Source organism: Chelonoidis abingdonii, chromosome 6, assembly GCF_003597395.2.
Source record: "Chelonoidis abingdonii isolate Lonesome George chromosome 6, CheloAbing_2.0, whole genome shotgun sequence".
Lineage (NCBI taxonomy): Eukaryota > Metazoa > Chordata > Testudines > Testudinidae > Chelonoidis > Chelonoidis abingdonii.
Window position 1 is genome coordinate 117,977,731 of NC_133774.1, and position 25,393 is coordinate 118,003,123.

The following is a 25,393-nucleotide window of genomic DNA, read 5'->3' on the forward strand; positions in this document are numbered from 1 at the left end:
GGGGCCTGACGGCTCTGTGGTGACGTCAGAGCCGGGCATGTGGACTTCCGGCGCTTAGTGGGGGGGGTTAGATTTACGCTCCAAGTACTTCCGGTGGGGGGTGCTGTGTGCTCCGCCCATGACCTGCTTGCGGCGAGAGGCCTTGGTCAAGGCTGACTAGCATTTCCCCCAGGACCTGCTGCAGGCTTCCCGCGAGCCGCCCGCTCCCCGGCACGGGGCAGAGTGTTACCGGCGGCTGGGAGAACGGGCGGCTGCTATGGGGCGTAGCATGTGAGGCAGATTCATAGACTAGCAGGGTTGGCAGGGACCTCAGGAGGTCATCTAGTCCAACTCCCTGCTCAAAGCAGGACCAATGCCCAGACAGATTTTTACCCCAGTGCCTTGAATGCCCCCCACCCCCATTGAACTCACAAGCCTGGGTCTAGCAGGCCACTGCTCAAATGTGAAGTGGGGCTATTGTGCACTAAAGAGAAGCCCCCCCCCCGCAGGCCAAAAGTCGATATAGAAGCCAGCATCTGCTGAAAGAAAGTGGGGGGGAAACTAGGGGAGTTGTTAGTAGCAGGAGGGATGGCATGGGGAAGTATTCTGGGATTTAAGTATTTGTCAGAGCAGTAGGGTGGATGCCCACATATCCTCCTGGCTGTCCGACTGCTAGCCCTACTTGTTTCCCAGCAGCATTTTCCTTCTTATTTTAATAAGGAAGTTAGGTCCAGCTGCCTCAGTGAGCATCTTTCCACCTTCTTTTAGTGAAGATGCAGTTGAATTTGTAGCCTGACAAATAGCAGATTAGGTCAAATTCTGCAGCTGTACTGTTTGGTGCTTCTTTATTGTGTTCCAGAGATACCAGAGACCTGAGTTGCCATAAGGTCAAGGGAACCACTGCAAAGGGCAGAGATGGATGGATGGGAAAATGTTCCTAAATCAATTACATGGATACTGGAACAATTTCAGAATAATCATCTAGAGTGCCTGATAAGGTTCTGACTTTCCTGACAAAGCAGCATGTTGAGGCAGCCTGCGTGGGTAATGTTAGGAGAGGGAGAGAAACTCCACAGATGAACAATCATCATCAGATATCTGATAACTGAATGTACTATTTCCATATTTAAAACTTCTCTCTCTTTCTGTGGAGCATTCTTCAAAAAAAATCTCTGGTGGAATAAGCACCTTACCTGGATGTTTTTATAAGAAAACAGTTAATATTGACATGTGAATGATGATGATTAATGTAGGATAAATATTAAATTAACATTAAATTTAGCTTAAGTTTGGTAAAGGAAATGTGTGTGTTGTAAAGAAAGGCCCTGACTAGTAAGAAGGATGACCTTGAAAATAATGAGTAAAGCCAGAAGGAATGAAGTAGACAGGATGTCTGGTTCAAAGAATAACTAATGAGATAAGCGGAAGTTTCTAAAAAGAAGCCCTCTGACTGATAGGGGTGGCTGCATATCATTTTAAATAATACAAAAGGAGTATGTCTTAAAAGGAGCCAGTATAAACCTTCCCACCCCAAATACTAGCGTTATCTTAAAAATAAAGTCTATGTGAACCAAGGTACAATGGAAAAATTGTTGGTCAGCAAGAAGGAGGGGAGGAAAGGCCTGGGAAGAAAGGAGGTTGTAAATCTTCTCTACCTTAAAAGTGGAACTGAAGGCCACCTGTCTCAAATTGTTTTTAGGTGAAGTCTGGAATTGGCAGTGATATCATTTGTCTGTGAAATGATATACAAAATTCAGAAGTGGAGGGGTCTTTGTTAGACCCTACCTTACCGTGAGCGCATAGAATGAGACGGTTTTCCCTAGGTCTGGCCTATTTGTAAATGTCTTGATCACATGCTTATGAATACTTCGTTGTTGGGTGTAGTGACTGCTATTTTTAGGCTGTTAGGCAATTGTATAATTGAGCGATTGTATAAAATACCACTTGGCCTTGGGTTTAATAAAGGAATTTATGGTTAAAATAGTGGCTAGTGGTCTATATTAATTTCTAATATTAAGTCCAACGATTAGACAACACTCAAAATGAATACAGCAGTTCACACCGTGTGCTACTATTTCAATGTCTGGCTCCAGATAACGTTGCACTGGTATACATTTTCAAGCTTATCTTTGCAACCAGAAAAGTTAGAAACTCTCTCCCCCATGAAAGTATAAATTTGATAGAATGCAATATCAAAACTGCACAGATGCTAAATTCTACATAACAATGGCCATGCTGGGTCAGATCAATGATCCATCTAGTACAGTAGCCTGTCTTCTGACAGCGGCCAATACCAGATGTATCAAAGGGAATGAACAGAACAGGGCATCTATCAAGAGATCCATCCCATCATCTGGCAGTCAGAGGCTTAGGAACACCCAGAGCATGTTGTTGCTTGCATCCCTGACCATCATGGCTAATAACTAGGGTCTTACCAACTTCATGGTGTATTTTGGTCAATTTCACAGTTATAGGATTTTAAAAATAATAAATTTCATGATTTTAGTTATTTAAATCTGAAATTTCAGTGTTGTAATTGTAGGGGTTCTGACCCAAAAAGGAGTTGCGGGCGGGGGGGGTTGCAGTACTGCTACCCTTCTGGCAGCAGTGCTGCCTTCAGAGCTGGGCAGCTGGAGAGCAGTGGCTGCTGGCCAGGAGCCCAGCTCTGAAGGCAGAGCCACTGCCAGCAGCAGCACAGAAAAATGGCATGGTATGGCATGGCCACCCTTACTTCTGCACTGATGCCTGCAGAGCTGGACCCTCAGTCAACAGCTGCCACTCTGGCCACCCAGCTCTGAAGGCAGCAGCACAGAAGTAAGGATGGCATGGTATGGTATTGCCACCCTTACTTCTGTGCTGCTGCTGCTGGCAGGATGCTGCCTTCAGAGCTGGGCATGCAGCTAACAGCTGCTGCTCTCTGACTGCCCAGCACTAAAAGCAGCACAGAAGTAAGGGTGGCAATACCGTGGCCACCTTAACATAACCTTGTGACCCCACCCTTCACAACTCCCTTTTGGGTCAGAACCCCCAATTTGAGAAATGCTGGTCTCCCCCAGTTAAATCTGTATAGTATAGGGTAAAAGCACACAAAAGACCAGATTTCAGTGGGGGAGACTAGATTTCATGGTCTGTGACCGTTTTCATGGCCTTGAATTTGATAGGGCTTTACCAATAACCACTGATGGACTTCCTCCATGAATTTATCTAGTTCTTTTTAAAATCCAGTTAGTTTTGGCCTTTACAACAGCCTCTGGCAATAAGTTTCACAGGTGGACTGTACTGTGTGAAGAAGTATTTCCTTTTGTTTGCTTTAAAGCTGCTGCCTATTAATTTCATTATGTAACTCGATTCTTGTTATATGAGGGAGTAAATAACACTTTGCTATTCACTTTAACCACACCATTCATCATTTTATAGACTTCTGTCATATCTGCTGTCAGTCATTTTTTCTAAACTGAATAGTCCCAGTCTTTGTAATCTGTCCTCTTATGGAAGCTGTTCCATACCCTTAATTATTTTTGTTGCCCTGGAAATGTAGAACTTTGATTTCTAGCAGTCCTGCATATCATCTTGTTACTGAGTGTTTCCTTTTTGTGCTGTTTAATAAATAACCAAGTCCTTGTAGAATTAATGGGAAACTACCATTGACTTCATTTAGTTTTTGGGTTAGTATGGTTGTTAGGTTTTTTTATTTTAGAGAGAAAGAACTCATAGTTAAGATTTACTAAAAATAATTGTGACAAAGTCACAGGCACCAAACAAAAATTCACAGGAGCTTGAGAGTGGTCTGTGACTTCACTAAAAATAACCAGGGGCCAAAGCTAGATGGAGGGGCGGGGACTGACAGGCCAAGCCTCTGCGCCATGGTGGGAGGGCACACAGCCCTAGCTCCACCAGCCACAGCAGGGGAGGGATCCGCAGCTGCAGAGCAGGGGCACACAGTCCCAGCTCCAATCCCAGCCACAGGCGCACAGCCCTGAGCACAGGCAAAGGAGGCGTATGGCCTTGGGAAGCTGCGAGGGGAGTGCACAGCCCCAGGGAACTACAGACCAGTCAGCCTCACCTCAGTCCCCAGAAAAATCATGGAGCACAAGGAATCCATTGTGAAGCATTTGGAAGAGAGGAAGGTGATCAGAAACAGTCCACATGGATTCACCAAGGGCAGTCACAGAGCAGGGGCATGCAGCACCAGCTGAGGGGCAGCGCACACGGTCCTGGCCATGGCGCAGGGGCATGCGGCCACGGCTCCTGGCCCAGCTGCAGGGCAGAAGAGCACGTGGTCCTGGCCACGGTGCAGCAGCACGCGGCCCCAGCTCCAGGCCCAGCTGCGGGGCAGGGGAATGTGTGGTCCCGGCCACGGCACAGGGGCACCTGGCTCCGGGGCAAGGGAGTGCATGGTCCGAGTTCCAACCCCAGGTGCTGGGCAGTGGGACAAAGTCACGCAATCTGTGACTAAATCTTACCCTTATTCATAGTATGCAGCAATATATAGGATGAAGCTGTCTTGACTGAGTCAGTGCCTGAGTTGATGAGATGACACTAACAAAGAGAGGGGCCTGGTGAACGTTTAGTGAGGCTCAATGCAGTTGAAGCCAAGATGCAGTCGACTGTTCAAAACGTTTACAAGAGAGATCCTTACAGATTACTGTATCAAATTATTATGGTTTATAGAAGAGATAGCACCTGTACAATTATTCTATCATGAAACGGGATTCTATAGGATAACACTGCAAAGTTCCATCAAGGTTTCTCTCTAAGTTTAGATTTCCCTCTCTTTCAAATAAACAGCATGACTGACTGCTTTATCCGGCATCTGGTTGAGATTGGTATGGATGAGAGTCAACTGTCTCTAACAGGTTTCAGAGTGGTAGCTGTGTTAGTCTGTATCAGCAAAACAATGAGGATTCCTTGTGGCACCTTAAAGCCTAACATATTTATTTGGGCACAAGCTTGTGTGGGCTACAGCCCACTTCATCAGATGCACGGAGTGAAAAATTCAGTAGGCAGGTATAAATATACAGCACATGAAAAGAGGGGAGTTGCCTTATCAAGTGTAAGGGTGTGTATGTCAATGCTAACTAGGCCAATTCAATCAGGGTGGATGTGGCCCATTCCCATCAGCTGACAAAAAGGGGTGAATATCAACAGAGGGGAAATTACTTTTTGTAGTGCTAATGAGGCCAGTTCAAAGAGGGTGGATGTGGCCCATTCCCAAACACACTTTTCCAAAAACTTCTTGGCAAGTGCTGGGAATAGGCCACATCCACCTTGACTGAATTGGCCTTGTTAGCACTGACCCCCACACTAGGTAAGGCAACTCCCATCTTTTCATGGTGCTGTATATTTATACCTGCCTACTGTATTTTCACTTCATGCATCTGATGAAGTGGGTTATAGCACACGAAAGCTTATGCCCAAATAAATTTGTTAGGCTCTAAGGTGCCACAAGGACTCCTTGTTGTCTCATAATACTTAGACTCATAGACTCATAGGTCAGAAGGGACCAATATGATCATCTAGTCTGACCTCCTGCACAAGGCAGGCCACAAAACCCTGCCCATACACATTTATAACAACCCCGAACCCATGACTGAGTTATTGAAATCCTCAAAATTGAGATTTGAAGACCTCAAGCTGCAGGGAATCCACCAGCAAGCGACCCATGCCCCACGCTGCAGAGGAAGGCGAAAAACCTCCAGGGCCCCTGCCAATCCGCCCTGGAGGAAAATTCCTTCCCGACCCCAAATATGGCGATCAGCTAAACCCTGAGCATGTGGGCAAGACTCACCAGCCAGCACCCAGGAAAGAATTCTCTGCAGTAACTCAGTTCCCATCCCATCCAACATCCCCTCGCAGACCATTGAGCAAACTTATCTGCCGATAATCCAAGATCAATTGCCCAAATTAAACTATCCCATCATAACATCCCCTCCATATACTTATCAAGCTTAGTCTTAAAGCCAGATAAGTCTTTTGCCCCCACTACTTCCCTCGGAAGGCTGTTCCAGAACTTCACTCCCCTAATGGTTAGAAACCTTCGTCTAATTTCAAGTCTAAACTTCCTAATATCCAGTTTGTACCCATTCGTCCTCGTGCCTACATTAGTACTAAACTTAAATAATTCCTCTCCCTCCCTAACGTTAATCCCCCTGATATATTTATATAGAGCAAGCATATCCCCCCGGAGCCTTCTTTTGGCCAGGCTAAACAAGCCAAGCTCTTTAAGTCTCCTTTCATAAGGCAGATTTTCCATTCCTCGGATCATCCTAGTAGCCCGTCTCTGAACCTGTTCCAGTTTGAATTCATCCTTCTTAAACATGGGACACCAGAACTGCACACAATATTCCAGGTGGGGTCTCACCAGCGCCGTATATAACGGCACTAACACCTCCTTCTCCTTGCTGGAAATACCTCGCCTGATGCATCCTAAAACCGCATTTGCTTTTTTAACAGCCATATCGCATTGGCGGCTCATAGTCATCCTGCTATCAACCAATACCCCAAGGTCCTTCTCCTCCTCCGTCGTTTCCAACTGATGCGTCCCCAACGTATATCTAAAATTCTTATTATTAATCCCTAAGTGCATGACCTTGCACTTTTCACTATTATATTTCATCCTATTACTATTACTCCAGTGTACAAGGTGGTCCAGATCTTCCTGAATAGTATCCCGGTCCTTCTCCGTGTTAGCAATACCCCCCAGCTTCGTGTCATCCGCAAACTTTATTAACACATTCCCGCTCTTTGTGCCAAGGTCAGTAATAAATAGGTTAAATAAGATCGGTCCCAAAACCTTAGCTCTACATAACCCCTTTTCATTTTAAGATCTCAGAGGATACCATTATCCCTATTTTACATACAGAGAAAGCGAGAGAGAGATTAGGGCCCAGATTGACAAAGGTATTTAAGCACCCAGCTCCTTCTGAAATCATAGGCACTAGGCACCTAAATACCTGAAGATCTGGGCATAAGTGACTTTCCTAAGGTCTCATATGAAGTCAGCTAGCAACTCACTGCTGCTGGACCCAAATCACCTAGGAGCACACCTGCTGGAGAGGAAGAGGGTCCAGTGGTTAGGGCACTAGCCTAGGATTTAGGAGACCCGTGTTCGCTTTCATGCTCTACCACAGACTTCCTGAGAGCTTGGACAAGTCACATATCTTCTCTGTACCCGAGTTTTCCATCTGTAAAATAGGATAACAACAGTGCCCTAATATGAGTGGTGGTGTGAAAACAACAACATTAAAGACTGTGTGGCAATCAGAAAATGCTGTGATGGGGACCATATAAAATACTTAAAACAGAAACCAGGGCTGTTTCTATAATCCTTATCCCTCTCCGTCTACCCAATTCTACAAATGCTGTGCTCAAACACAGGAAGAGAGTCTGTCCTGAAGAGCTTAAAGTTTAAGGCTAGGATTTTCAAAAAAGTGGTGGGAAGCAACCAAATCCTATGGAAATTCAGTGGTATCTGGGCACTTAACCCGAGTTTAAGAAAGCTGTTCTTGCTCCCAGTGTTCCTTGAGGGCAATTTCTCAAGACAATTTCCTTTTCGCAAGGAAACAGTGAAAGGCTAATCTGTTGTCCATAACAGTGTTCTGATGCCTGGACAACCCCTCCCCCACTGTGACAGCCTCTCACTGATTTTGACCCAGGACAGATGAAACACAAAGGGAAGAGCCTAGGGCAAAGATTTTCAGTAAAAGATTTTGAGCCAGGCTCCTAAACTCATTTAGGAATCTGAAAAATTCAGCAGAATGTTGAGAACCCAACATCTTCGGCTCAGTACCACGATAAGGAAGCAGCATTTGAAGTGGCCAAGGAGCCTGCTTTGCAGACCTTATGAGTAGTGCTTCCCAGTCCTTGGAACAGAGAACTATGCAGGCAGGACAAGAAGCAGAGGCAGAGCCCAATTCCCCAGCCGTTTTTATTTTTAATTGCATCACTCCACCTTAAAGTCTGGGTATATCATTTGCTATTTTATACTGCACTCTTATAATGAGTATAGCTTCTTTCATTCTGAAGGATTCCACAGAGCTTCACAAACTTCTGATCCTAGAAAGACATACTGCTGAACTTTATGCACAGGTAGTCAGTAGAGCTATTCCTGAGCACAGAATTAAGCACATGTAAGCCTTCGTAGCATCAAAGATTTAAACTGTTACACAAACATAACATGAAGGTGGTCTCTCGTATCACCAAATCACTCACAGTGAGTAAGCTCAAATGTCACTTACAGACATTTTCAGCCCCCAAAGAGCTTCCTCCCTCACCTCACCAGGGTTAACATGCTGCCGCTTTTAACCATGTACAGCAACACCACATTCAACAGTTTAAGGAAGTGAAGAAAACTACAAGGGAAATTTAAGTAGGCAGAATGCAATTATTAAAGTTAATCTCAGGATTCTGGCCAAGTTCAGACCTCAACTCTGACAAGTACCATCAAACCTTTAACAGTCACATATGACCAGAATCTTAGGTTGTGTCTGTTGGCAAACAGCACCAACAACAGGCACAATGCTTCCCAGCATCATGCTGAAGTACTATTTTCAGTGCTGATTCTAAAGAGACTGACACATACTGAATCAACGTTTCCTTGCTTTTTTTCTTCCTATGTTTTCCTTCCAAGTACTGACCTGATTTGACCCTGTTTAGCTTGACAAATTTAATGAGCTCATCACTCAAGACAGTATAGTTCATACCAGCATCTCATGTATCCCAGACAGTAAAACATAATTTACAATCAGTGCAAAAAGTTTTTATTAGGTTGTTCCACTCATAACCAGTTAGATCTTCATCAAATTTGTAATTCTCCCACAGTATTTTTTCAGTTATATTCAGTCATGTAAAATATGAAAAAAAAAAATATTTCACTACATATTCCTAGTTGCCCAAGTGCTAAAAAAAGTTACAGAAGATTGAGGACAAACCTACAGCATTCACTTACTTTAGCTGGTTCTGATACAGAGGCATATTTTTTAATTTGAGAGTCAACTCCTAGAGACTTGGCTAATTGCACAGCATTTGTATCGTCACTGATTAGCGTCCCAAGAGCCACAAGCAGTCTAAAAATGGCTTCAAGGTCTTGAACAACTTCTATGACAGTGCTGATTACTGACAAACACTGAGCTTTTCCCTCAATGTTATTAACTTTATGTAACCAAACAGCATAGTTCAATGTCAATGTGGCCAGTGCGATGTGAATGTTCTTATTGCCGCCCAATTTCAGTTCTATTGCATGTGACATTATTGTGTCCCTCTGTGACATCATGAGCCTCTGGCCTGTCTGGCTGACAAAACAATTGCAAAGAGTTCTAAGTGCCAGTAATTGGTTTGCCTGCTTTCCGTTACAATTCAGAAATTTTAGGAGATGGCTGCTGAATTGTATGCTATCCTTTTCACTGCAGAAATTCTGATTCACGCTGGGATTCCTGATAGATAGTCGAAGAATGTCTAATGCTGGAAAGACAATATCTAAGAGACAAGAAAAATATTTTAATGCATTACACAGATATTGCATTGTCTGTAAGAACTCTGGAGAGCATTCCTTATATGTGCAGATCTGTACTCCTGCTTTTGAAATGAGTACTATAAAAGGAACATACAGAGAACAGTTAAGATTCAGATAGACCCCAAGTGCCTAAACCACAAGTACACAAATATGCAGAAATTCATATCAAAACCAAAATTGTGTACACAGCCTCAATTGTACAAAAAGTTTCAGATGTCTACCAGAGAAACTTTGCTGCCATGGGTATTAACTTCAGATACAGTCATAGTGCTTCCAAGACACTTGTAAACTATCATGTCCAAAGAATTCAGTGTGACAACATTGAGAAGACAGATACTTCACATCCAACACAGCTGTTTCAAAGGTGTTAACTTTTTTCAATGTAGCCCACATCTAAATAGCAAGCATATCATGGGCAACCTCCCATTCCAGATCTCATAATGTCTTTGTGACCACTACAGCAACTGTCTACATGGAAAAGGAAAATATTTAGTGTATTTTCAGATGCCCACACTATAATATGTTTTTATCCAATTTAAAAAAAAAAAAATGGAAAGAATGCCATCAATTTGAAACCTAGTCTGTATTTCTAAAGCCAGCTTAAAATATGAATAGTTTCAGGTACTACATCTGCGTTCTAGCTCATACACAAATATTTGTGGCTATAGAACTACTTAAACAAAAAACAAAAACAGCAAACATTGAACAAGGGAAACTGACACTACCAAAACAGGCTATATACAAATGGCAGACAAATATATAACTTTAAAAGGACATTCCTCTTCCCCCTCCAGCCCTAGTAGGCTGTTAGGATAATCTTGGGTGTTATTTGTAACAGATGGTGAAAGATTTCAGGCAGAAATGTGATTTTTAAGTTGGCACAGTCCCTTTCATTGTGCTGTGAGCTACTGATCTTCATTTTAAAATTCCCGAAAACATCTATTCTGTTCCTTTTTCTCTCCTATACATGCTTTCCTGCCCCCAAAATCTCCTCCTCTCCCCCAGACACTTCCCTGCACCCACACGCCCCTGAACAAGATGTCTAAAGTGCTAAGAAGTCCAGGCAGTTAATTTCCTGGATATGCTGCCCAGTTTCATCTTCCCCTGGACATTCTTCCCTCTCTGGTGGCTGACAGCTCCAGTCCCACTGATGGATCCTGTTCTTTACCTTTTTAGCAGCAGGGCTCTTTTTTTTATTTATTTACTTTTTTTAAAACCATCAGCTGCACCTGGTCCTCCTCCTCATATGCAGCTGTTCTCACAGGCATACAGGCTCTTAGGAATGAAGAGACTGTATACCCGTAAAAGCACTAGAAACATGTAGGTGTCAGCACTGATCTCCCACATCTCTATAGACTATAGTATAGTTAACTGCTGTGTTTCACAACTGCTATGAATGATTTACCTAACGTAAACAAATTCATATTAAATCTCTTAAATGTGATTTAATTGTTTTAAAAAGTTAGTTTTCTACTTAAAACATCATGTTAGCATTAGCTTGATATAAAGTTAAATTTTAAATTCAGTATCCTCTGAGTTCAGCATACACAGTGCACCCAATTGATTTACACAGGCTATAAATCTCAACCTGACTAAAGGGCCACTCTCCACTAGGGTGAGTGCCACATTAGGGGGTGGTTTTGTGAACTGGTGCGGCGAATATCCGAGTGTCTGTCTGCTGTGCCCATTTGTTTGACTGGTACTAGCTGCAGGCACTGTTTGACCATGTGGTTGTTTGTTTGAAAAGTGTGAATTGGCAGTGATTTGTTCCAGGTGGGCCTTGAGTGGTTCATTGGAGGGAAGGCTTTGAGCCAGGGCAACTGCTTTGAGCCAGCAGCCTTACAGAAAAGCAGCCAATTGGGAACCGAATGAGCTATGAACAGAGGAGAAGCAAAACAGAGGCAGTTTGCCTGGGGAGATTTCCCACAGAATTTTTACCTTTCAGGCTTCTGTGAGCAGTAAATACAACATCTGAAGAGGCTCTTAGAAGGAAGACAATATGGATAGTGAGCGATCAGCTGTTGTGACCTGCAGAGGATGTGCCATGTTTGTCTTTCTCCCAGAGGATAGAAATGACTTTGTCTGTATAAGTACAAGCTGGTCTCCATATTGGAAGAGAAGGTTAAAAGGTCTACAGACCCAAGTATCAACCCCGCGTTGCATCAGAGATAAAGAAGACTTTCTGTATAGAAGTCAGTGTTTGGTACTGCAGGCACAGCATGCTGAGGAATCTGAAAGGGCAGTGCAGAACGGGGAAGAAAATTGGCAGCATGTGACTTCCAGAAGAAGAAAAGGGAGAACCCATGTACCCCCAATGCAGATAGAAGAAAAAAAACCACCACCATTTTCAGACTCTCTGCACAGGTACTATGGCAAAGAATGGTTTGGAAGAGTCATCTCAGGGAAGGGATCAGAAGGAGACCCCATCGACCAGAAAGCATGGGTTGCATTGTCCTAGGGAAGGGGAGTTCCACGACCACCATTCCCAAGAGGAAGAAACAGGTGTGGTAGTGATTGGGGACTCCTTCCTAAGGGGGATGGAGTTATCCATCTTCCGTCCAGACCGGGAAACTCAGGAAGTGTGCTGCTTGCCCGGAGCTAGAATTCAGGATGTGACGGAGCTTCAGCCAAGACTGATCAAGTCCTCGGACCGCTACCCCTTCCCACTTCTCCACCCGGATGCCAATGATACTGCCAAGAATGACCTTGAGGGGGTCACTGCAGACTATATGGCTCTGAGAAGAATGATAAAGGAGTTTGAGGCACAGGTAGTGTTCTCGTTCATCTTCCCTGTTGAAGGAAAAGGCCCAGGTAGGGATCATCGTGTCGTGGAAGAAAATGCGTGGTTACGCAGGTGGTGTTGGAGATTCGTTGATTCTTTGACCATGGAATGTTGTTCCAGGAAGAATTGCTAGGAAAAGATGGGATCCACCTAACGAAGAGAGGGAAGAGCATCTTCACAGGCAGACTTGCTAATCTAGCGAGGAGGGCTTTAAACTAGGTTCACTAGGGGATGGAGACCTAAGCACTGAGGTAATCGGGGATCCCAGGAGGAAACACAAGGAGGGGGGTGCAACGGGAGGCCTCTTGATTCACACTGAGAAAGTAGGGCAATCAGCTAGTTATCTTAGGTGCCTGTACACGAATGCAAGAAGCCTGGGAAACAAGCAGGAAGAATTGTAAGTTCTGGCACAGTCAAGGAACTATGATGTGATTGAAAGAACAGACTTGGTGGGGTAACTCACATGACTGGAGCACTGTTATGGATGGGTATAAACTGTTCAGGAAAGACAGACAAGGGAGAAAAAGGGGACAAGTTGCACTGTATGTAAAAGAGCAGTATGATTGCTCAGAGCTCCAGCAAGAATCTGGAGAAAAGTCTGTTGAGTCTTTGGGTTAAGTTTAAAGGCGAAAGCACCAAGAGTGATGTCTGGTGATCCATAACAGACACCCACCATGACAAGGAGGTGGAGGTAGAGAAGGCTTTCTTCGGACAAGAAAAGTTTCCAGATCACAGGCCCTAGTTCTCAGGGGGACTTCAATCACGTTGACATCTGCTGGGAGAGCAATACAGCAGCGCATAGATAATCCAGGAAGTTTTTGGAGAGTGTTGGAGACAACTTCCTGGGGCAAAGGCTGGAGGCACCAACTAGGGGCCATGCAACTCTTGACCTGCTGCTCACGAACAGGGAAGAATTGTTGAAGAAGTGGGTGGCAACCTGGGCAACAACAACCATGAGATGGTCGACTTCAGGATCCTGACAAAAGGAAGAAAGGAGAGCAGCAGAATAGGGACTCTGGACTTCAGAAAAGCAGACTTGGACTCCTTCAGGGAACTGATGGGCAGGATCCTCTGTGAGGCTAAAATGAGTGGGGGGAGGAGTCCAGGAGAGCTAGCTGTATTTTAAAGAAGCCTTATTATGGACACAGGAACAAACCCTCCTGATGTGTAGAAAGAATAGCAAATATAGCGGATGACCAGCTTGGCTTAACAGAAAAATCTTCGGTGAGCTTAAACACAAAAAGGAAGCTTATAAGAAGTGGAAACTTGGGACAGATGATTAGGGGGAAGTATAGCAATATTACTCGAGCATGAGGGGTGTAATCAGGAAGGCCAAAGCACAATTGGAGTTGCAGCTAGCAAGGGATGTGAAGGGTAACAAGAAGGGTTTCTACCGGTATGTTAGCAACAAGAAGGTGGTCAGGGAAAGTGTGGGATATTTGCTGAATGGGGGAGGCAACCTAGCAACAGATGACGTGGAAAAAGCTGAAGTACTCAATGCTTTTTCTGCCTCGGTCTTCAGAGACAAGGTCAGTTCCCAGACTGCTGCACTGGGAAGCACAGTATGAGGAGGAGGTGAGCAGCCCTCAGTGGTGAAAGAATAGGCTAAGGACAATTTAGAAAGCTAGATATGCACAAGTCCATGGGACTGGATGCAATGCATCCGAGGGGTTTGAGGGAGTTGGCTGATGTGACTGCAGAGCCACTGGCCTTTATCTTTGAAAATTCGTGGCGAGCGGGGGAGGTCCCAGACAATTGGAGAAAGAGACAAATATAGTGCCCATCTTTAAAAAAGTTAACTACAGACTGATCAGCCTCACCTCAGTCCCCAGAAAAATCATGGAGCAGGTCCTCAAGGAATCCATTTTGAACCACTTGGAAGAGAGGAAGATGATCAGAAACAGTCAACATGGATTCACCAAGGGCAAGTCATGCCTGACCAACCTGATTGCCTTCTATGATGAGAAAACTGCCTCTGTAGATATGGGGAAAGCAGTGGACATGATATACCTCGATTTTAGCAAAGCTTTTGATATGGTCTCCCACAGTGTTCTTGCCAGCAAGTTAAAGTAGTATGGATTGAATGAATGGACTATAAGGTGGACAGAAAGCTGGCTAGATCGTTGGGTTCAATGGGTAGTGATCAACAGCTTGATGTCTAGTTGGCAGCCAGTATCAAACGGAGTGCCCCAGGGGTCAGTCCTGGCTCCGGTTTTGTTCAACATCTTCATTAATGATCTGGATAATAGGATGGATTGCACCCTCAGCAAGTTCGTGGATGATACTAAGATGGTGGGAGAAGTAGATATAATGAACGGTAGGGATAGGGTCCAGAGTGACCTAGACAAATTGGAGGATTGGCCAAAAGAAATCTAATGAGGTTCAGCATGGACAAATGCAGAGTCCTGCAGTTAGGATGGAAGAATCCCATGCACTGCTACAGGCTGGGGACCGACTCAGATATTGGTACACCTAATCACTTCCAGTTGGCCAGTTTCAGCTTAGTCCAATGAGCTCCTAAGATGCATTCAGTGCAGTTCTAGAGGTTTACAGAGTAGCTTCAAACATCTGGGTTTAAACAATGGCAGAATGGCATGCTTTTAAGTGAAACAATTGTGAAAAATTTAAGGCACCATAATGCAAAGTTAATTACTTTCCTTCCTCAAATAATTATGGATGAATATTTGGAGGGAACAGATACACTGTGGAGGAACAACTCAAAGGAAGGGATAGATGAAGAGGAGCTTCCCAATTATCTCCTGCCCATCCATATAATGTGTTTATTTCATACCTTCTGGCCAGTTAATGGCTTTCCACAAAGTTTGAAGTTGTTGTGCTGTTGGTGTTTCTAAAGAGGTATTACATGTTACAAAGAGTAATTTTTCTAGGAGTATCAGATCATCTTCAGTTAGCTTTTGTTCTTCAGGTGCATTTCCATTAAGTTCCTTTAGTTTACCTGTGCAATCAAAAAACCCCAAAAGGTTAGTCTGTGCCAGTAGATTTTCACCACCTGAAAAATACTTACAAAGCACTTTCCAAAGAATCTCAAAGCATTTTAGAAACATTGAGCCCCCACTATTTTCACAACTTTTGTTCTGTAGATTTTTGAACAGAAATTGTTATTTTGCTTGACTTCACAACAACCTTTCAAATTCAGTTTTTCACAAGTGGCTATTTTTCATGATCGTCATTTCCACGATCACCCAGCAAAGCTGAGGTACAATCCCAAAATCTGGATCCTTGATTCCCTGCTCTAGTCACAACATTCCATGATCCACAGTATCTCTAGAAAACTCTTGTCCCAGAGAAGTCTGAACTTCCTAAGCTTAAGTTATAAAAATACATCAATAATATTAGTTCATATTTTATCATTTAGCACTTCTCATTAGGAGACGACATTACACACTCAAGAATGTTCAAGAAAGAGCTGGTTACAGAAGTAACACTGTTGCAAATTTTCAAAAGTCAATAAAGTGTTTTAAAAAGGGGGGGGAGATTTTGAACTCACATCTATAAAGTACTGAAATATGTCAGCTGAAGGTGGTAAAAGATCATATCACAACAAATTGATTTTGAGTGTTTATAGCTGATCCCCCTACTCCCTCCCTTACTTTTTGATTATCAGGGTAGCTAAAGTATGGGAAGGCTGGGTAATTCAAAGTTAAAATGAGTCAAGACGTGTTCAGAAATTACTGAAATCATCTTAATATCCATACTTGCTTGTTAAGTGCCAAGGAACATGTAAACACCTTATGATTCAAAAAGCCTTTGAAACTAAAATTAGTTTCAACTATGCTAATTTAAGGACAAAATGTTTATTATATATAATATATTCCAAAATTTTACAGTTTGCCACAAAGTTGACCCACTGATGCACATATGCCTACCAAAGGTCACAAATTCCAGTTCTATAGAAAAGTACAAGCAGGAGTACCACTTCAATTCCTGCTACCCTTTCTTGTCATATTCGTAGCAGATAATTAATGGGAAGTTCTGGAAGGACGGGTTGATGGTTTATCTTGAAAAAAAAACCTATATTAAATTTTTAGTTGGGGGTTCTAGCCCCCAGAGTTCCATAATCTTATCATTTGAACAATTCACTCACACAGGGCTAGTAGGAAAAAACTTTCCTGGGTGAGTGACAATGTTTGCAGAATCTAAGCTTTCATTAAAAAAAAAAAAAAAAAAATAATTCTAGCCCTTGTGGATGCAAATTTCAGTTCTCACAGTGATTACTGGAAACCGTATGTGCAGCAGTTAAACAAGTTAAAATTAGTCAATTTCATTCTCCATTATATAGGGAAAAATCTAGGAGTAATAGCAGAGGCAGGACTGGAGCTATTTACTAGAGAGAACTCCCCACAAATGAAGGCATGGGATTAGCAGAGACCACCACTATACTCAAGCAACCAGTAGCTTATAGAGCTAGAGGAAGAATGTGTTCTCTTTACCATAGGCACGTGAAGTGGTGGTGTGGGGGGTACTGTAGCATCCCCAGGTTTTATGCAGGGCAGCTGGCCCCGCATCCCACTCCCCAGCCACTGGTTCCATGCATAAAACTGGGGTTGTTTCCCATGCCTATGCCCTGCTCCTGGCCCTCTGCCTGAACTCTGCTCCCCAACCTCTCATCTCACCTGGGGCTCGGGTCCTGGCCGCCAGCCCCAACCCTACTCCCAGGCCTCCATGCCCTGGGCCCCACACCCAGCTAGGGCTCTGCTCTTGGCCCCGCACAGGAGGCCTCAGCTGCCAACCCCTGCCCAAGGCTCCGCTTCTGGCCTCACACCTTGTTCCCCTTATCCCATCTGGGTGCACTGCTCCCAGCCTCAGGGTGGGAAAGAGGGGCGGACAGGATTAAGGGGGCTGGTTTTCAGCACCCTCACTACTAAAAACGTTCCAGTGCCACTGCTCTCTACCCTCTAGCAGTCTGGGTTTGGAGTTCACACTGATCAGTTATTTTCTAGTACTGAGTATAAAATAGGGAACACCAGGGGGTGGTCAAAGGACAACATCCTGGTAGTAATCTCAGCACTCTTCATTTTCGAAGCAGCTGGGGTAAGGTTAAGGGCATGTTGGCCCTAGACAGTGGGACTCTTCACTGTAGTTCAGTCCTCTGGCTATTGGATATTTGGTACATTTTCAAGCCCCATAAGGTGGAGAGAGGGTGATAGTGAAATGACGAATACATGTGGGTGGGAAGGAGAGATTTACGTTCATAAGCTCTTTAGGATAGCACTAAGTCATCCCGTAAACGTGTATAGCACCTATCTCATTTTGAATTACTATTTTATCAAGTATAGTTTTATAGATCTCCCTAGGTACAGAAAATACAGACAGACAAAAAAAGAAGGGTAAGAGATTTTGGGGACAGATGAGACACAGAAAACATAGGGAAGGAAACAGAACTAAATAGCGAATTATAAGTGGGGAGGGTCAAGGGAGAGTAAGAAAAATAAAGTGACAGTGAAAACAAGCACTAAGATCTACTACAGCAAAGAGAAAGAGTGGAGTCAAGGCAGAAAAGGAAAAGTCTAACAAAAGCAAGGTACATTTACATGATTTCAGTGGAAAGTTTCACTGTAAATTATAATTAAATACTGTATACCAGTTGTTTTCAGTCAGGGGCCCGAGGCCCACTGGGGGACCATGAGCGTGTTTCAGAGGGTCCGCCAAGGAGGGCCAGTGTTAGACTTGCTGAAGCCCCACTGCATGGGGCTGAAGCCTGGAGGCCTACCACCTGGGGCTGAAGACAAAGCCTGAGCAACTTAGCTTTGCGGGGGCCCCTGTGGCATTGGGCCCCATGCAACTGCCCTGCTTGCTACTCCCTAATGCTGACACTGGCTTTTATATGCAGAAAACCAGCTGTTGTTGCACAGGTGAGCTGTGGAGTTTTTATAGCATGTTAGGGGGGCCTCAGAAAGAAAAGGGTTGAGAACCCCTGGTGTACACGACTGTTTTACTAAGTGTGTTACGCAGGATGTCAGGCTAGATGAGTACAATGTCCCTTTTGGACTTGGTCTAGGGAAGTGCAGGGGACATGACTACCTGGGATATTGGGTAAATTTATCAAGCCCTGGCTATACATTCAAAATCAAAGGATGTCCTCCTGAAGCCAGCAAGGGCTGGGAGCACTGTGGAATTTTATCGTAACAGGGGGAGCAAAACTTGTATCACTCAATCACGAATTCAGTGAGCAAAATCCCCCAAAAGAGCAAGAATAGGCATGCAACACTTGCATTACAGGGAGAACAAAGTAGATATTTTATATAAAAGAAAAATCAGTCTCTTGTAAAATCCCAATCCCCCACCATCTGGATTTTCAAATACCCTTCCATATTGTAGGTCTGTCTGGAGCTGTGACTGAAAAATATCAATTGTGCACAACTACAAGATCGGAGATGTGGTAAAAAGTAATGGAGCTTCTTGGAGGGGTTGAGAAAGAGTGAAGAATTAGTTTAATCAAAATTAGATTCAGGAATAAAAAAAACTCACCCAATATTTGTGTGGGGTTGGCCTGGTCAAAAGTGACAGCTTCCTTCTTTGGAAAATAAATATTTTCAGCTTTAGCATCGGTTGCTTGATAAGCTCCTCTTCCTACACAATGTAAAGGAATTAGAAATTCAACAGAATAGTGTTTGATAACAAGTAGTAACTTCCTTGCAGAAAGTTAAACTTGCTGGCTATATATTTCTATATGTGTTACTCCTGAAATTTATCACTAGCTATGCCATTAGTACTTACAATAGTTAAAAAACCAAAAGGCCATAATTATAAACAGAATTCATTCATAACTGGATTTTTTCCAAATGCTTTCCTACATAATGGCAAGTGCATAACTAGGATTTCATTGTAATCCAAACAAATATCATTCAGTTCACAATCTTTTCATTTATTCAAATCTTCCAAGATCAGAAGGGACAATTGTGAACAGCTAGTCTGACTTCCTATGCAACACTAGCCACATATCTCCCCCAAAATAATACTTAGAATTGGAGAGCAGATATCGTATTGACACACAAGTATGGACAGTCCACATTTTAATCCACAAAAAAACCCTTTATCTTCACTGTGTCATTTTCACAATAAAGAGGCAAATGATTTAGGTCGTCTGCATGGGCTACACCTAAATTATTTGGAACTGAAATTTGAGAGATTTCTTTGGAAAGGCAATTTCCCCTATCTTAGCAATGAATTATCAGATTTGACCTATTACCTGTGATCGATTTGCTAGAATTACATCTGAAAAGAATAAACTCAATTAGTAGAATTCACTTAGCTATTTAAAACTGAATATACACCTCTACCCCGCTATAATGCGACCAGATATAACACAGGTTTGCATATAGCGCAGTAGCAGCAGGTCTCACTGGCAATTTAAAGGGCCCAGGGATCTGGCTGCTGCGGGGAGCCCTGGGCCCTTTAAATCACCGCTGCAGCCCTGCCACTGCTACCCTGATATAATGGCGTTTCACCTATAACACAGTAGGGATTTTTGTCTCCCCACAACCGCGTTATATCGGGGCAGAGATGTACCAATTTCTCTGGCTGGTGCTACTGACACCATTTTTATGAGCTGAAACCTATTTAACATACTAATAGAGTCACCCTTATATTCCTTTAAAGGCAGATTAAACACCACATGCTTTGATGTTTCACTGCACGATTCCCACCAGAGCACAGAATAGAGATATACAAAAGATGAAAAGTTTCTTCCATTTTTCCAATAATTTCAGAGGGTGAACAGGCTTCCTTTTACTACAGCTTTGAAAACAACTGAATTTAATATAAAAATCTCACCTCAAGCAGAATCTTAAAGAGAAACTGGAGTGAAAGATTTATAATGCTTATTTATTTGCAAGATGAAGCCCTTACCAGTAAATGGATCAACTACTCCACTCAAAGGAGGTACCACATTTGATGCAGAACCAGGGACATAGCGACCAGCACCTAAAAGATGGCAAACGAGGTATTACATGAATGTACACCACAGCAAGGCAAGTAAAAAGATAACTAGGCTTTTCCGCTATCGATGAAATTATATCACACAGTCACAATATCCGTATACTCCTTAAAGTAAAAAGGTTATTTTTAATGAAATAAAAGTTATCCTCAGCATGTCACACAGTTTGAGGATTGTGCTACACTGTGGTATGTTAGCTACGTCCTGTTTCTTCTAGCACAAAACTAGAAATTAAAAAATACAAGCCAAACTGATCTTTCTCGAGTGCCAAGTGATTGTCATATCCCCACATCAACTGTTGTGGTCACGATCCTGCTAATTTGAAAGTGTTCTATGCTCTCACATTAAGACAGTTTTCACTCAGATAAAACCAGAGCAGTAAGACGTGTAAAATTCTACAGGAAAAACTCAACCCCTAGTTGGCCAAGTAACTTAACAAAAGTTTACCAAATATGAGGGTTAAGCACCTTGTTTCCTCTGCAGCTGGAGTGGTGGTATACTGTAGAGGACAAACTGAACTGTGTGAGGTAGAAGAGGGAGCCTCATATCACTTCTCCTCACAGTGGATTATCACAGCAGTGGAGTCAGTTTGGTCAATCTGAGTCAAGAGGAGTCAATCTGATCAAGATTGTGGCCCCCCAAAATAAAGGGATAGGTGGAAACTTAGTACTCTTGGTTGGCCATTGGTTGGGCCTGAACATGATAAAAACCTACCTTTTGATGCCTGCCAGAGGCATTAGAACAAAATCAAGTTATGTAATACCTGTAAACGGATCTGGTGCAGGTACAGCATTGGACCCAGATGAAGAGCCCGGAACATAGCGACCACTGCCTGTGAAGCAGTAAGAAAAGGAAAGCCAGTTAATTTTCTTATGCTGATAATAACTTCTATCTCATTAGTCTCTGCACTGGTCACTCCTCAGATAGCAAAGTGGCTCAAAATGAGGCTGAATGCAGTTTGTGCCTGGGGCGATAAAGATGTTTTGCAGGGGTTATTTTTTTGTTTTGTTTCTAAAGAAAGTTATGAATAAACACATACCATACATATACGCACACTTTCTAGTCATCTAACCAAGTCAACTGAGCACTTGGTTTTTTCATTTAAAAAAGGTATACATTCCTATACATTTGTTGTGACCTTCAGACTCCTAGCAAGTTGCCAAATCAGCCATCTATGTTGCAAAATTAAGGCACTCTTGGGTTAAAATCATTCCATTTAGATTGAGACACCAGATTTGCAATGCATCTCCAAAAGGAAGATAATTTTATATGCAAGACTTTTAACAGTATGTCTGTTCACTGAGCTTGACTACCATCAAGAAGTCAGCTCCATGTATTTAAAAAAAGGACAATGTTAAAAATGTATTTTATTTTTAAAATAAAATTTTAGAAAAAGACAGTTACTCACCTTTGTAACTGTTGTTCTTCGAGATGTGTTGCTCATATCTATTCCAGTTAGGTGTGCGCGCGCCACGTGCACGTTCATCGGAAGACTTTCTACCCTAGCAACACTTGACGGGTCGGCTGGGCGCCCCCTGGAGTGGCGCCGCTATGGCACTGAATATATACCCCAGCCGACCCAGCCACCCTTCAGTTCCTTCTTGCCAGCTACTCCGACAGTGGGAAAGGAAGGTGGGTTTGGAATGGATATGAGCAACACATCTCGAAGAACAACAGTTACAAAGGTGAGTAACCGTCTTTTCTTCTTCGAGTGATTGCTCATATCCATTCCAGTTAGGTGATTCCCAAGCCTTACCTAGGCGGAGGGCGGAGTGAGATGTGGCAGCGTGCAGAACCACTAAGCCAAAGGCTGCATCATCTCTAGACTGTTGGACCAGAGCATAGTGCAGAAGCAAAGGTGTGGACCGATGACCAGGTCGCTGCACGACATATCTCCTGGATAGGCACGTGGGCCAGGAAGGTGGTTGATGAAGCGCCTGTGCTCTGGTAGAATGCACAATGAGAGGGCCCGAAGGGACATGGCCAGGTCATAGCATGTGCAATATGCATGCCGTTACCCAAGAGGAGATCCTCTGGGAGGAGACTGGTAGACCTTTCATCCGTTCAGCGACTGCCAACGAATAGCTGGGGGATTTCCAGAAGGGCTTGTCCGCTCGATATAAAAAGCGAGCGCCCTACGGACATCTAAGGAGTGTAACTGCTGCTCCCTCCGAGATGAGTGAGGCTTCAGGAAAGAAGACCAGGAGGAAGATGTCCTGGTTGGTATGGAAGGCCGACACTACCTTAGGGAGGAATGCCGATGAGGTCGCAACTGTACCTTGTCTTGTGAAAGACAGTATACGGCGGGTCCATCGTAAGTGCTCCAAGTTCGGAGACCCTTCTGGCCGATGTATGGCCACTAGGAAAGACTGTCTTCCACGACAGGTACAGGAGCGAGCAAAGTCGCCAATGGCTCAAAAAACGGCGGATGTATAAGTTTGCTTAGGACTAAGCTGAGGTCCAGGGGGGGGCAGGCGGCGCATACTGGGGGGTAGAGGCGCTCCAGGCCCTTAATAAATCTAGGGACTAAGGGTGGGAAAACACAGAGTGGCCACTTTCTCCAGGATGGAATGTGGAGATAGCCGCCAAGTGCACCCTCAGAGAAGATATCGCCAGGCCCTGCTGCTTTAGGGACCAGAGGTAGTCCAAACACATGGGGATCGAGACCTCAGAAGGAGTAACATTCTGCGTAGAACACCAGCAGGAGAAACGCTTCCACTTGCCAGGTACGTTGACCGAGTGGAAGGCTTTCTGCTACTTAGGAGAACATGCTGTACCGGAGCGGAACAGCGTAACTCCGATCTGTTCAGCCATGCAGGAGCCATGCCGTGAGATGAAGGGCCTGCAGGTCCGCGTGGCGAGACTGCCGTGGTCCTGCGTATGAGGTCTGGAAGGAGTGGTAGGGTGAATTGGGCTGGCTCATGAACAGGTGAGCAGATGTGTGTACCAGTGCTGTCTGGGCCATGCTGGCGCAATCATGATTAGATGCGCTCTGTCCCTGCGGAGTTTTATTAGGACCCTGTGAACCAGATGGGGAAGTGGAAGGCATAAGCAGGTGGTGCCTCCACGACATGAGAATGCGTCCGTGATCGATCCCGGTGAAAGACCCTGGAAGAAGCAGAACGCTTGCATTTCCTGTTCGTGCGAGAAAGCAAACAGGTCTATGAGGGGAAAACCCCACCTCTGGAAGATCGAATGAATAACGTCTGGTCTTATCGACCATGTCGTGACAGAGAAGGATCTGCTCAGCTGATCCGCCAGAGTGTTCCGAACCCCTGGGAGAAAGGACGCTACCAGGTCTATTGAGTGGGCTATGCAGAAGTCCCAGAGTCGATGGTCTCTTGACACAGGGGAGAAGAGCGAGTCCCTCCCTGTTTGTTGATATAATACATGCCGTTGGTGTTGTCTGTAAACACTGAGACACAACGGCCGTGAAGATGTTGCTGGAACGCCTGGCACGCGAGGCGGACTGCTCTCAGCTCTCGGACGTTTATGTGGAGCGTCAGCTCCTGTGATGACCAAAGGCCCTGGGTACGAAGGTGACCTAGGTGAGCCCCCCAACCAACAGATGACGCATCTGTCGTCAGGGACAGCGAGGGCTGTGGTGGATGGAACAGTAGCCTGCACACACCAGGGAGGGAGTTAGCCACCAGTCGAGGGAGCGTAAGGTGCTCGGGGGAACTGTCAACAGAACGTCTATTGGGTCCCTACCCGGACGGTAGACTGAACTGAGACACATTTGAAGGGGCTGGAGGCGGAGCCTGGCATATTTGGTCATATAAGTACTTGCAGCCATGTGGCCCAGTAGGCTGAGACACGTGCGAGCTGAGGTGGTTGGGGAGGTCTGCAGACCCCGAATGATCATCGCAATCTCCTGGAAACGTGGCTGAGGAGGTAGGCCCTGGCTCGAGTGGAGTCCAGGGTTGCCCCTATGAAGTCCAGCCTTTGTGTGGGGACTAGAGTGGACTTTTCCGCATTGAGGAGCAACCCCAACCGGGAGAATAGGTCCGTGATTATGCCCATGTGTTGTCGGACCCGAGTCTGGGAGGTTCCTTTGATGAGCCAGTCGTCCAGATACTGGAATACATGTATCTGCTGCTGGCGGAGGTAGGCAGCGACAATGGCCATGCACTTCGTAAACACCCTTGGGGCCGTGGAGAGGCCAAGGGGGAGGACCGTGAATTGGAAGTGCTGGTGATTGGCCACAAAGCGAAGATACCTCCTGTGCGGAGGGAAGATGGCAATGTGGAAGTATGTATCCTTCGTGTCGAGGGCGGCATACCAGTCTCCAGGATCCAAGGACGGGATAATAGTCCCCAGAGAGACCATGCAGAACTTCAACTTGACCATAAACTTGTTGAGGCCTCGCAGGTCTAGGATAGGCCTGAGGCCTCCCTTGGACTTGGGGATCAGAAAGTAGCGTGAGTAAAACCCTTTTCCCTTCTCGTCTGGTGGTACCTCCTCTATTGCTCCTGCTGCGAGGAGAGACTGCATCTCTTGTAAGAGGACTTGCTCGTGAGAGGGATCCCTGAAGAGGGACTGGGTTGGGGGGTGGGAAGGTGGGGATGAAACAAACTGGAGGTGGTAGCCTTGCTTCACCGTGCATAGAACCCAGATATCTGAGGTCAGTTGAGACCACGCCGGGAGGAAGTAGGAGAGACGGTTGGAGAAGGAAGGAGAAGGATCCTGTCCTGAAACTGGTACGCCGTCCTCAGGCGCACCTTCAAAAGGTAGACTTAGGCCCCGGAGGTGCTTTTGGGGGCCCGTGGTTTTGACCCCCTTGGGGCCCGGACTGGCATCTACGGCCACCCCACCCACGCCTTCTGCTGAAATCTTGCCTGTGCCGGGGCACAAAGTACGGGCGGTGAGGTTGAGGCCGGAAGGGTCTGCGTTGGGTTACGGGGGTATGCATGCCCAACGAGCGCATCATGACCCTGTTGTCTTTTAAACTCTGCAACCTGGGGTCGGTCTTCTCAGAGAACAGACCCTTGCCATCAAAGGCTAAGTCCTGGATGGTGTATTGGAGCTCGGGTGGCAGGTTGGAGACCTGGAGCCAGGAGATACGCCTCATGGTGATACCTGAGGCTAGAGTTCTGGCTGCCGAGTCGGCCGCATCGAGAGAAGCTTGGAGGGAGGTTCTATCCACCTTCTTCCCTTCTTCAAG

General features: G+C 44.9%; 1 protein-coding gene across 1 annotated transcript in view; it reads right to left on the bottom strand.

Moving 5' to 3' along the window:
- Window positions 1–8,715: 8,715 nt before the first annotated feature.
- Window positions 8,716–25,393, bottom strand: part of PLAA (phospholipase A2 activating protein) — a 34,341-nt gene continuing 17,663 nt past the window's right edge. Inside the window, 5 exon segments of the mRNA XM_075067466.1 lie at window positions 8,716–9,453; window positions 15,064–15,228; window positions 18,762–18,863; window positions 20,142–20,216; window positions 20,993–21,061. Coding sequence (XP_074923567.1) covers window positions 8,888–9,453; window positions 15,064–15,228; window positions 18,762–18,863; window positions 20,142–20,216; window positions 20,993–21,061 — 977 coding nt within the window. The 3' untranslated portion in view covers window positions 8,716–8,887.